Below are 11,811 nucleotides of genomic sequence, written 5' to 3' on the forward strand. Positions count from 1 at the left end.
GCCCTTCCCGCCGCCCCCGCCCCGCGCCGCCTCCCCCGGCAGCTTCCAGCCCCACGGCGCCAGCCCCCAGCCCCACGGCGTGAGTCACAGCCCCCCCCCGCCCCATAGAGACCCCCCAGCCCCATAGAGAGACCCCCCAGCCCCACAGAGACCCCCCAGCCCCATAGAGACCCCCCCTGCCCCACAGAGACCCCCAGCCCCATAGAGACCCCCCAGCCCCATAGAGAGACCCCCAGCCCCATAGAGACCCCCCAGCCCCATAGAGAGACCCCCAGCCCCATAGAGACTCCCCCTGCCCCATAGAGAGACCCCCCCAGCCCCATAGAGAGACCCCCCCAGCCCCATAGAGACCCCTCAGCCCCATAGAGACCCGCCCAGCCCATAGAGAGACCCCCCAGCCCCATAGAGACACCCCCCCCCCCCCCCCGAGACCCTCAAGGCCCCTCCCCTGGCTGCTGCTGGGGCAGGAACGGAAGTGCCGGGAACCCAGGGCCTGCGGCACCGACAGCGGGGGGGGACGGGAAAAGGGACGGACCCATAGAGAGACATAGCAAGAGCTATGGGGGACACGGAACACGACGGACCCATAGAGAAATAGAGAGAGCCCCCCACGGCCCCTCGCCTCCCCCCTCCCATTAACTCTGGGGGGGGGAGGGGCTGACTCCCTTCCCCCTCCCTCATTAACCCCTCCCCCGCTAATTAACCCTCTCTCCTCCCCCGCACCAGGCCGCGTTCCCCCCAGCCCCTCCCCCACCCCCCGGCTGCCTTTCCTCCACGGGCAGAGCCCGCGCTTCTACCACAAGTGACGTCATCAGGGGCGCGCCGGAAGCCCCGCCCCCTCCCGCTGACGTCATCGGAGGCGCGCCGGAAACCCCTCCGCCTTCCTCAAACAACCGATTAAAGGAAAAAAACCCTTTAAACTTTAATTTTTTTTCCACTTTTTTTATTTCCAGGCGGGTTTATGGGGAGGGGGGAGGGGAGGGGGGAGGGGAGGGGGGGCCCCTCCCCCCATAGAGTTTTGGGGGGTGTTGAGGGGGAAGGAAGGGGGGGTGGGGGAGCTCCCCCTTCCCCCCCTCCTCGAGGCCCCGCCCCCACCTCGCCCCTCCCCCACACGGGCTGGGGGGGCCTCGTCCGGCGGCCTGAGGGGAGGGGGGAGGGGTTAGGGGGGACACGGAGACCCCCCAGCCCAATAGAGAGACCCTCCAGTACCATAGAGACCCCCCCAGTACCATAGAGAGACCCTCCAGTACCATAGAGACCCGCCCAGGCCCATAGAGAGACCCCTCCAGTACCATAGAGAACCCCCAGTACCATAGAGAGACCCTCCAGTACCATAGAGACACCCCAGGCCCGTAGAGAGACCCCCCCAGTACCATAGAGAACCCCTAGTACCATAGAGAGACCCTCCAGTACCATAGAGAGACCCTCCAGCCCCATAGAGACCCCCCAGTACCATAGAGAGACACCCCGGAACCATGGAGAGACCCTCCAGCACCATAGAGAGACCCCCAGTACCATAGAGAGACCCCCCCAGGCCCATAGAGAGACCCCCAGCCCCATAGAGAGACCCCCCCAGTACCATAGAGAGACCCCCGGCCCTATAGAGAGACCCCCCCAGTACCATAGAGAGACCCCCTAGCCCCATAGAGAGCCCCCAGCCCCATAGAGAGACCCCCCAGCCCCATAGATCCCCCCCAGCCCCATAGAGAGACCCCCCCCCAGCCCCACAGATCCCCCCCAGCCCCATAGAGAGACCCCCCCCCAGCCCCATAGATCCCCCCCAGCCCCCACCTGGGCCCTATTTGGCCATGGCCTTGATGGCGACAGCAGCTTCCTCGGTCATCGCCGACAGCACCGTGATCTGTGGGGCGGGGGGAGACCCACAGCTGCCCCACGGCCGCCCCACGGCTCGTCCCCAGCCCCACGGCTCGTCCCCAGCCCCACGGCCGCCCCACACGTCCCACGAGCCCCTCCGTACAATCGTATTTCTGCTCCATTTCCTCCACCAGCCCCACCTCGTAGCTCCTCCCTGCCCCATAGATGATCCCTCCTGCCCCATAGATGATCCTTCCTGCCCCATAGCTGCCCCCTAAGTCCCAGGATCTCCTCCCCGCAGTTGTATTTCTGCTCCAGCTCCTCATCCAGCCCCAACCCCACAGCCCCTCCCTGCCCCATAGCTGCTCCCCGGCCCCATAGCTGGTTCTTCCTGCCCCATAGCTGCCCCATAGATGGTCCTTCCTGCCCCATAGCTGCTCCCCAGCCCCCCAGCTGCCCCCTAAGTCCCAGGATCTCCTCCCCACAGTCATATTTCTCCTCCATCTCCTCACTCAACCCCAGCCCCACAGCTCCTCCCTGCCCCATAGCCGCCCCCCAGCCCCATAGCTGGTTCTACTCCTGCCCCATAGCAACTCCCCAGCCCCATAAATGGTTCTTCCTGCCCCATAGATGGTCCTTCCTGCCCCACAGCCCCATAGCTGCCCCATAGCTAGTTCTCCCTGCCCCATAGCTGCTCCCCAGCCCCATAGATGGTTCTCCCTGCCCCACAGCTGCTCCCCAGCCCCATAGATGGTTCTACTCCTGCCCCATAGCTGGCTCTCCCTGCCCCACAGCGGCTCCCCAGCCCCATAGCTGCTCCTCAGCCCCATAGCAGCTCCCCAGCCCCATAGCTGCTCCTTCCTGCCCCACAGCTCCTCCCCAGCCCCATAGCTGGTTCTCCCTGCCCCATAGCTGCTCCCCAGCCCCACAGATGCCCCATAGATGATCCTTCCTGCCCCATAGCCGGTTCTTCCTGCCCTATAGCCACCCCCCAGCCCCATAGCCGCCCCCCAGCCCCATAGCTGCCCCCCAGCTGGTTCCTCCAGCCCCCCACGCCCCCAGCTGCCCCCCCGGTACCAGGATCTCCTCGCCGCAGTCGTATTTCTGCTCGATCTCCTTGCCCAGGTCGCCCTCGGGCAGCCGCAGGTCCTCCCGCACCTCCCCGCTGTCCTGGAGCAGCGACAGGTACCCGTCCTGGATCCCGATCAGCTGAAACCACAAAAAATCGGGGTCCCCCACGTGTCCCCCCCAAATCTGGGGGCCCGAAGCTGCCCCCTCCCCACACTCAGGGCCCCTCGGAGCCCCCCAAACCTGCCCCCCCCCCCCCCAATTTGGGGTCAGTTCCGTGACCCCCCATTCAAGGTCCCCTCTGTGTCCCCTCAAGTTGTGTCCCCACCCCCTTTTTGGGCTCCCTAATCAGTTCCCCCCCTATTTGGGGTCCCCCCTGTGTCCCCCTCAATCTCTTCCCCCCATTTGGAGTCCCCCCTGTGTCCCCCTTCATTTAGGGTCCCCTCTGTCCCCCCTCAAATTGTGTCCCCACCCCCCTTTAGGGGTTCCCAATCTGTTCCCCCCCTATTTGGAGTCCCCCCTGTGTTCCCTTCAAACTCGTCCCCTATTTGGGTTCCCCCCTCGTTTAGGGTCCCCTCTGTCCCCCCTCAAATTGTGTCCCCACACCCCTCATGCCCCCCTAACCTGTTCCCCCCTATTTAGGGTCCCCCCTCATTTAGGGTCCCCCTTGTGGCCCCCATCAAATTGTGTCCCCACCCCCCTATTGGGTTCCCCAATCTGTTCCCCCCCTATTTGGGGTCCCCCCTGCGTCCCCTTCAAACTCTTCCCCTATTTGGGTTCCCCCCTCATTTAGGGTCCCCTCTGTGTCCCCTCAAGTTGTGTCCCCACCCCCCTAACGCCCCCCTAACCTGTTCCCCCCCCATTTAGGGTCCCCGCTGTGTCCCCTCAAATTGTGTCCCCACTCCCTTTTGGGGTTCCCAATCTGTTCCCCCCCCATTTAGGGTCCCCTCTGTCCCCCCTCAAATTGTGTCCCCACACCCCTCATGCCCCCTAACCTGTTCCCCTCCACTTAGGGTCCCCCCTGTGTCCCCCCTCAAATTGTGTCCCCACACCCCTATTGGGCTCCCCAGTCTGTTCCCCCCCTATTTGGGTTCCCCCCCATTTAGGGTCCCCTCTGTCCCCCCTCAAATTGTGTCCCCACCCCCCTTAGAGGTTCCCAATCTGTTCCCCCCCGATTTGGGGTCCCCCCTGTGTCCCCCCTCATTTAGGGTCCCCCCTGTCCTCCCTCAAATTGTGTCCCCCCTCCCTTTTGGGGTCCTCAATCTGTTCCCCCCCATTTAGGGTCCCCTCTGTGTCCCCTCAAATTGTGTCCCCACCCCCCTTTTGGGGTCCCCAATCTCTTTCCCCCCTATTTGGGGTCCCCCCTGTGTCCCCCCCCACTTAGAGTCCCCTCTGTCCTCCCTCAAATTGTGTCCCCTCTCCCTTTAGGGGTTCCCAATCTGTTCCCCCTCCATTTAGGGTCCCCCCTGTGTCCCCCTCATTTAGGTTCCCCTCTGTCCTCCCTCAAATTGTGTCCCCACCCCCCTATTGGGCTCCCTAATCAGTTCCCCTGCTATTAGGGGTCCCCCCCGTGTCCCCCCCAATTTAGGGTCCCCTCTGTGTCCCCTCAAATTGCGTCCCCACCCCCCTTTAGGGGTTCCCAATCTGTTCCCCCTCCTTTTAGGGTCCCCCCTGTGTCCCCCCTCATTTAGGATCCCCTCTGTCCTCCCTCAAATTGTGTCCCCCCTCCCTTTTGGGCTCCCCAATCGGTTCCCACCCCATTTAGGGTCCCCCCAGCCCCATAGCGAGACCCCCCAGTTTCCCTTCCCCCCCAGTTTCTGGGGTTCGGGGTCCATTTTCCCCCCAAAGAAGATTTTGGGGTCCCCCCCCGACCTGGAAGTCGTTCCTCTTGATGTTGGGGACGTCCATGTTGTGGGTCGAGGGGCAGATGTCCTCGTATTTCTTCCCCGTGAAGATGTCGATGCCCACCAGGTGCACCTGGGGGGGCAAAAAAGGGGGTTCAGGGGGGAATTTGGGGGGTTCAGGGGGCAATTTTGGGGTCCAGGGGGCAATTTTGGGGTTCAGGGGGTGGTTTCGGGGGGTTTTGAGGGGTGGGGGGCAGGTTTTGGGGGGCATTTCCTTGCTCTGATGACTCTTGGGGGTCTTCGAGAAGGATCTGGGGGGGTTTTGGGGTTCAAGAGGGTAAATTTGGGGGGTTCAGGGGTTAATTTTGGGGTTCAGGGGGCAACTTTGGGGTTCAGGGGGTGGTTTCAGTGGGTTTTGAGGGGTAGGGGGCAGGTTTGGGGGGGCATTTCCTTGCTCTGATGACTCTTGGGGGTCTTCAAGGAGGATCTAGGGGGGGTTTTGGGGTTCAAGGAGGCAGGTTTGGTGGCCACGACTCAATATTTGGTGGCCAAGATGAAATTTTTGGTGGCCACGACTGAATTTTTGGGGGCCAAGGCCCCGTTTTGGGGGCCACGACTCAATTTCCAGCGGCTGCAACTCAATTTTCGGGGCCAGGAATCAATTTCTGGTGGCCACGACCTCCTTTTTGGTGGCCAGAACTCAATTTTCGGCAACCAGGACCCCATTTTGGTGGCCAAGACTGAATTTTTGGTGGCCAGAGCTCCATTTTCAGTGGCCACCACCCCATTTTTGGTGGCCAGAACCCCATTTTCCGTGGCCATGACCCCAAATTTGGTGGCCACGACCCCATTTTTGACAATCAGGACTCCTTTTTGGTGGCCAAGCCTCAATATTTGGTGGCCATGGCTCAGTATTTGGCAACCAGGACTCCATTTTGGTGGCCACAACCCCATTTTTGGCAACCAGGACCCCATTTTCGGTGGCCACGACCCCAAATTTGGTGGCCACGACCCCATTTTTGGCAACCAGGGCTCCATTTTGGGGGTAAGATTCAACTTTTGGGGGCCACGACTCAATATTTGGTGGCCACAACCCCATTTTTGGCAACCAGGACCCCATTTTGATGGCCAAAACTCAATTTTTGACAACCAGGACTCCTTTTTGGGGGCCACGACTCAATATTTGGTGGCCATGACCCCATTTTTGGCAACCAGAACCCCATTTTTGGTGGCCACGGCTCAATATTTAGCAACCAGGGCTCCATTTTGGGGGTAAGACTCAATTTTTGGGGGCCACGACTCAATATTTGGTGGCCACAACCCCATTTTTGGCAACCAGAACCCCATTTTCGGTGGCCACGACCCCATTTTTGGCAACCAGGGCTCCATTTTGATGGCCAAGACTCAATTTTTGACAACAAGGACTCCTTTTTGGTGGCCAAGACTCAATATTTGGTGGCCACGGCTCAGTATTTGGCAACCAGGACTCCATTTTGGGGGTAAGACTCAAGTTTTGGGGGCCACGACTCAATATTTGGTGGCCACAACCCCATTTTTGGCAACCAGGACCCCATTTTTGGTGGCCACGACCCCATTTCTGGCAACCAGGACCTCATTTTGATGGCCAAGACTCAATTTTTGACAACAAGGACTCCTTTTTGGTGGCCACGGCTCAATATTTGGCAACCAGGGCTCCATTTTGGGGGTAAGACTCAAGTTTTGGGGGCCACGACTCAATATTTGGTGGCCACAACCCTATTTTTGGCAACCAGGACTCCTTTTTGGTGGCCAAGACTCAATTTTTGGTGGCCACGGCTCAATATTTAGCAACCAGGACTCCATTTTGGGGGTAAGACTCAACTTTTGGGGGCCACGACTCAATATTTGGTGGCCACGACCCCAAATTTAGTGGCCACGCCCCCATTTTTGACAACCAGGACACCATTTCGGTGGCCAAGACTCAATATTTGGTGGCCACAACTCAATATTTGCCAACCAGGACCCCATTTTGGTGGCCACAACCCCATTTTTGACCACCAGGACCCCGTTTTCGGTGGCCACGACCCCAAATTCGGTAGCCACGCCCCCAGATTGGGTAGCCAGCTCACCTTGGCGTGGCCGTGCTTGCCGGTCTTGGAGGTGGACATCTCGACGATCTTACAGGGCCGCCCCTTGAGGACGACGAAGCCGTTCTTGCGCAGGGCCGAGCACTGCATGGGGAAGGTGGCCGAGGCGCCCGCGTCCCCCGTCTCGAAGTCCAGCTCGTCTGCCATGGCCGCTCGGTGTCCGCTCGACTGCGGGGGACCCCGAAAAACGGGGTCAGGGGGCTCCAAAAGGGGGCTGAGGGCATCTCAGGGGGTTCTGAGGGCACCTCGAGGGGTTTGGGATCCACTTTAAGGGGCTGGAGACAACTTTGAGGGCGTCTCAGGGGGTTCTGAGGGCACCTCGAGGGGTTTGGGATCCACTCTAAGGAGCTGGAGACACCTTTGAGGGTGCCTCAAAGGGTTCTGAAGGCACCTCGAGGGGTTTGGGATCCACTTTAAGGGGCTGGAGACAACTTTGAGGGCATCTCAGGAGGTTCTGAGGGCGCCTCAAGGGGTTTGGGATCCACTTTAAGGGGCTGGAGACAACTTTGAGGGCATCTCAGGAGGTTCTGAGGGCACCTCGAGGGGTTTGGGATCCACTCTAAGGGGCTGGAGACAACTTTGAGGGCGTCTCAGGGGGTTCTGAGAGCACCTCGAGGGGTTTGGGATCCACTCTAAGGAGGTGGAGACAACTTTGAGGGTGTCTCAAAGGGTTCTGAGGGCACCTCGAGGGGTTTGGGATCCACTCTAAGGAGCTGGAGACACCTTTGAGGGCATCTCAGGAGGTTCTGAGAGCACCTCGAGGGGTTTGGGATCCACTCTAAGGGGTTGGGGACACCACTGAGGGCATCTCAAGAGCTCTGGAACCACTCTAAGGAGCTGGAGACACCTTCAATGGCATCTCAAGAGGTTCTGAGGGCACCTCGAGGGGTTTGGGATCCACTTTAAGGGGCTGGAGACAACTTTGAGGGCATCTGAGGAGGTTCTGAGGGCACCTCGAGGGGTCTGGGATCCACATTAAGGAGCTGTAGACACCTTTGATGAATTCTCAAGAGGTTCTGAGAGCACCTCAAGGGGTTTGGGATCCACTTTAAGGAGCTGGAGACACCTCTGAGGGCATCTCAGGAGGTTCTGAGGGCACCTCGAGGGTGTCCAAGGACACCGCGAGGGGTTTGGGATCAATGTAAGGGGTTGGGGACACGTTTGAGAGCATCTCAAGAGGTTCTGAGGTCACCTCGAGGGGGTCTGAGGGAATCTCAAGAGGTTTGGGATCAATCTAAGGAGCTGGAGATGCTGGTGAGGGCATCTCAAGAGATTTTGGAACCACCCTAAGGAGCTGGAGACACCTTTGAGGGCATCTCAGGAGGTTTAGGGATGAGTATAAGGAGCTGGAGACGTTGGTGAGGGCACCTCGAGGGGTTTGGGAATCACTCTAAGGAGCTGGAGACACCTTCAATGGCATCTCAAGAGGTTCTGAGAGCACCTCGAGGGGTTTGGGATCCACTTTAAGGAGCTGGAGACACCTTTGAGGGCATCTCAGGAGGTTCTGAGAGCACCTCGAGGGGTTTGGGATCCACTCTAAGGAGGTGGAGACACCTTTGAGGGCGTCTCAGGAGGTTCTGAGGGCATCTCGACAGGTTGGGATCCACTTTAAGGGGCTGGAGACAACTTTGAGGGTGTCTCAAAGGGTTCTGAGGGCACCTCGAGGGGTTGGGATCCACTCTAAGGGGCTGGAGACAACTTTGAGGGCATCTCAGGAGGTTCTGAAGGCACCTTGAGGGGTTTGGGATCCACTCTAAGGGGCTGGGGACACCTTTGATGGCATCTCAAGAGGTTCTGAGGGCATCTCAGGGGGTTCTGAGGGCACCTCAAGGGGATTGGGACCCACTTTAAGGAGCTGGAGACAACTTTGAGGGCGTCTCAAGAAGTTCTGAAGGCACCTCGAGGGGTTTGGGATCAACGTAAGGAGCTCGAGATGCAGATGAGGGCACCTCAAGAAGTTCTGAGGGCATCTGAAGAAGTTTGGGATCCACTCTAAGGAGTTTTGGACACCTTTGGGGGCGTCTCAAGAGGTTTGGGATCAATCTAAGGAGCTGGAGATGCTGGTGAGGGCGCCTCAAGGGGGTCTTAGGGCATCTCGGTGGGGCTCTGAGGGCATCTCAAGAGCTTTGGAACCACCCTAAGGAGCTGGAGATGTGAACAAGAGCATCTCAAGGATGTCTGAGGGCACCTCGAGAGATTTGGGATCCACTCTAAGGGGTTGGGGACACCTTTGAGGGCACCTCGAGGGGTTCTGAGGGCATCTCAAGCGCTTCAGAACCACCCTAAGGAGCTGGAGATGCTGGTGAGGGCACCTCGAGAGCTTGGGGATGACTCTAAGGGGTTGGGGACACCTTTGAGGGCATCTTGACAGGCTTGGGGATGATTCTAAGGAGCTGAAGAAACCTTTGAGGGCATCTCAAGAGGTTTAGAACCAGTTTGGGGGGGCGACCACCCCCCCAACCTCAACCAGTCCCTGCGTGGGGGAAGGGGGAACTGAAATCTGGGGGAAAAGGGACATGGGGGACCCTATATGCGGGGACACAAGGGGGACCCTAAATGGAGGGACACATACACAAGGGGCAGAGCCTACGTGGGGGAAACACAGAAGGGGGGAACCTATGTGGGGGGGGCACGCGTGGAGGGTGGGGACCCTATATGGGGGGACACACACAGGGGGGACCCTATATGGGGCAGGACCCTATATGGGGGGGCCACATGTGAGGGGGGAACCTATATGGGGGGGCACGTGCAAGGGGGGGACCCGATATGGGAGGGGACACATGTGGAGGGGGAGCACGCGTGGGGGGGGAACCTATATGGGGGGGGACACACGCAAGCGGGGGGACCCTATATGGGAGGGGACATGCACAAGGGGGGACCCTGTATCGGGGGGGACACGCGTGGAGGGGGGGACCCTATTTGGGGGGGGAACACACATGGAGGGGGGGACACACACGTGAGAGGGGGAACCTATATAGAGGGGGACACACGCAGGGAGGACCCTATATGGGGGGGACACGCGTGAGGGGGGGGACCCTAAATGGGGGAACACGCAAGGGGGGGGAACCCACGTGTGAGGGGGGAACCTATATGGAGGGGGAACCTATATGGAGGGGGACACGCGTGGAGGGGGGGACACACGCGCAAGGGGGGGGCCTATATAGGGGGGGACACGCATGAGGGGGGGACCCTATATGGGGGGGGAACCTCGTGCGAAGGGAATCCTATATGGGGGGGACATGCGCGAGAGGGGACCCTATATGGGGGGGGAACATGCGCGAGGGGGGGACCCTACGGGGGGGGACGCGTGCGAGGGGGGACCCTATATGGGGGGGGACCCTAAGTTGGGGGTAAGGGATACAGGAGGAACCCTAAATAGGGAAACACACACAGGAGGGACCCTAAATGGAGGAACACACACGGGGGGGGGGAACATCACACACGGGGGACCCTAAATAGAGGGACCCCAAATGCGGGGGGGGGGGAACCCTAAACTGGGAAGGGGTGGGGGGAACAGGACCCTAAACTGGGAAGGGAGGGGGACACGAGACCCTAAACTGGGAGGGGGGGGGACACGCGACCCTAAACTGGGAGGGGGGGGGGGGGGGACACGCGACCCTAAACTGGGGGGGAACCCTAAATGGGGGAACTCACGCAGTGGGGGACCCTAAATCGGGAAGGACCCACAGGAGGGACCCTAAATGGGGGGACACAGGAGGGACCCCAAGTGTGGAGACTGAGGGAAGATTGAGGGGGGGGAGAGGGAACCCCAGAAGGAGAGAGGGGGACACAGGTGGGACCCCAAGTGTGGGGGGAACAGGTTGGGGGGGACAGAAGTTGTGGGGACACAGACACGTGGGGCGGGAGTGGGGGGGGGGGCAAACACGTGGAGGACCCCCAGGTGCCCCCCAACCCCCTGTACATGGGGATCCCCTCAACCCTCCCCCTCCCTCAATAAGTTTGGGGGGGGTCCTCGCCTTCTCCCCCTCCCCCCAAGAAATTCAGGGGGGGGTTTCTCCCCCCCCAGTCCCGCACATGGCGGCGCTCACGTGGCCACACGCAGCCCCAACCCCGCGGCCTCCCCCCCCCCCCCCCCCCCTCAAAACTCACCCCCGAGACCTCCCCGACCCCCCCAAAACCCCACGAACCCTCGCGGGGCGCCGCTTGGCTTCAGGAAGGGGGAAGAAATTCGAGGCTGAGGGGGGTGGGGGGAGGGGAAGGGCGGAGCGCGTGGGGGTCGCGTCCGTACGGGGCGGCGGCGCCGCCCGACTGAGGAAGGGGAGGCGAGGGGGGCGCGCGCCTTATATAGGGGGCGCGCGGGGAGGGGGGGGGGGGGGTCACGTGGCCGCGCCACGCGCGCGCGGGGCCTGGCGGGGCGGGAAAGGGAGGCGGGAGGGGGGGGGGGAAGGGAAAGGAGCGCGTCGCGCGCGTCGCCGCCGCCCACCCCCCACCCCCCCCCTCCCCGCCGCCATTTCTCGGTGTCCACGCGTGATTAACCCCCCCGCGGTGAGGACTCACCCCCCCCCGAACCGCGAGCCCCAACCGCCGCCGCGCTGGCTCCGCTGCGAAAACCCCCCCGGGCCGCTCCGCGCAGGCGCCACCGGCCCCGCCCCGCCCTGCGCATGCGCGAAAGGGGCTCCCCGAGCAACCCACCCCCCCCTCCCCGCCCCCGGACGCCGCTGCGCATGCGCGGGGCTCGCCCCCCCTCCCAGCCCCTCCCCTCCCTGTCGCCATTGCGCATGCGCGGGGCTCGTCCCTCCCAGCCCCTCCCCTCCGTGTCAGTCACTGCGCATGCGCGGGGCTTGTTTCCCCCCCCGCCCCTCCCCTCCTTGTAGTCACTGCGCATGCGCAGGGCTCGCCCCCCTCCCAGCCCCTCCCCTCCCCGTCCGCTTCTGCGCATGCGCAGGACTCACCCCAGCCCCTCCCTTTAGCCACTGCGCATGCGCGGGGCTCGCCCC

General features: G+C 61.5%; 1 protein-coding gene across 2 annotated transcripts; it reads right to left on the minus strand.

Moving 5' to 3' along the window:
- Nucleotides 1-927: 927 nt before the first annotated feature.
- On the minus strand, nucleotides 928-11,453 carry EIF5A (eukaryotic translation initiation factor 5A). Of its 2 annotated transcripts, none has more exons than XM_069883208.1 (6): nucleotides 11,372-11,453; nucleotides 6,836-7,021; nucleotides 4,756-4,860; nucleotides 2,893-3,024; nucleotides 1,792-1,861; nucleotides 928-1,139 (listed from the first exon to the last, which is right to left on the minus strand). In XM_069883208.1, exons 2-5 carry the CDS (start codon nucleotides 6,998-7,000, stop codon nucleotides 1,799-1,801), a joined length of 465 nt encoding a protein of 154 aa, XP_069739309.1. In that variant the 5' UTR covers nucleotides 7,001-7,021; nucleotides 11,372-11,453; the 3' UTR covers nucleotides 928-1,139; nucleotides 1,792-1,798. The 2 variants fall into 2 exon arrangements, with proteins under 2 accessions (XP_069739309.1, XP_069739310.1); XM_069883209.1 differs by lacking the exon at nucleotides 11,372-11,453 and adding an exon at nucleotides 11,002-11,091.
- Nucleotides 11,454-11,811: the final 358 nt, after the last annotated feature.

The sequence above is a fragment of the Phaenicophaeus curvirostris genome, unplaced genomic scaffold (assembly GCF_032191515.1).
Source record: "Phaenicophaeus curvirostris isolate KB17595 unplaced genomic scaffold, BPBGC_Pcur_1.0 scaffold_685, whole genome shotgun sequence".
Classification (NCBI taxonomy): Eukaryota; Metazoa; Chordata; class Aves; order Cuculiformes; family Cuculidae; genus Phaenicophaeus; species Phaenicophaeus curvirostris.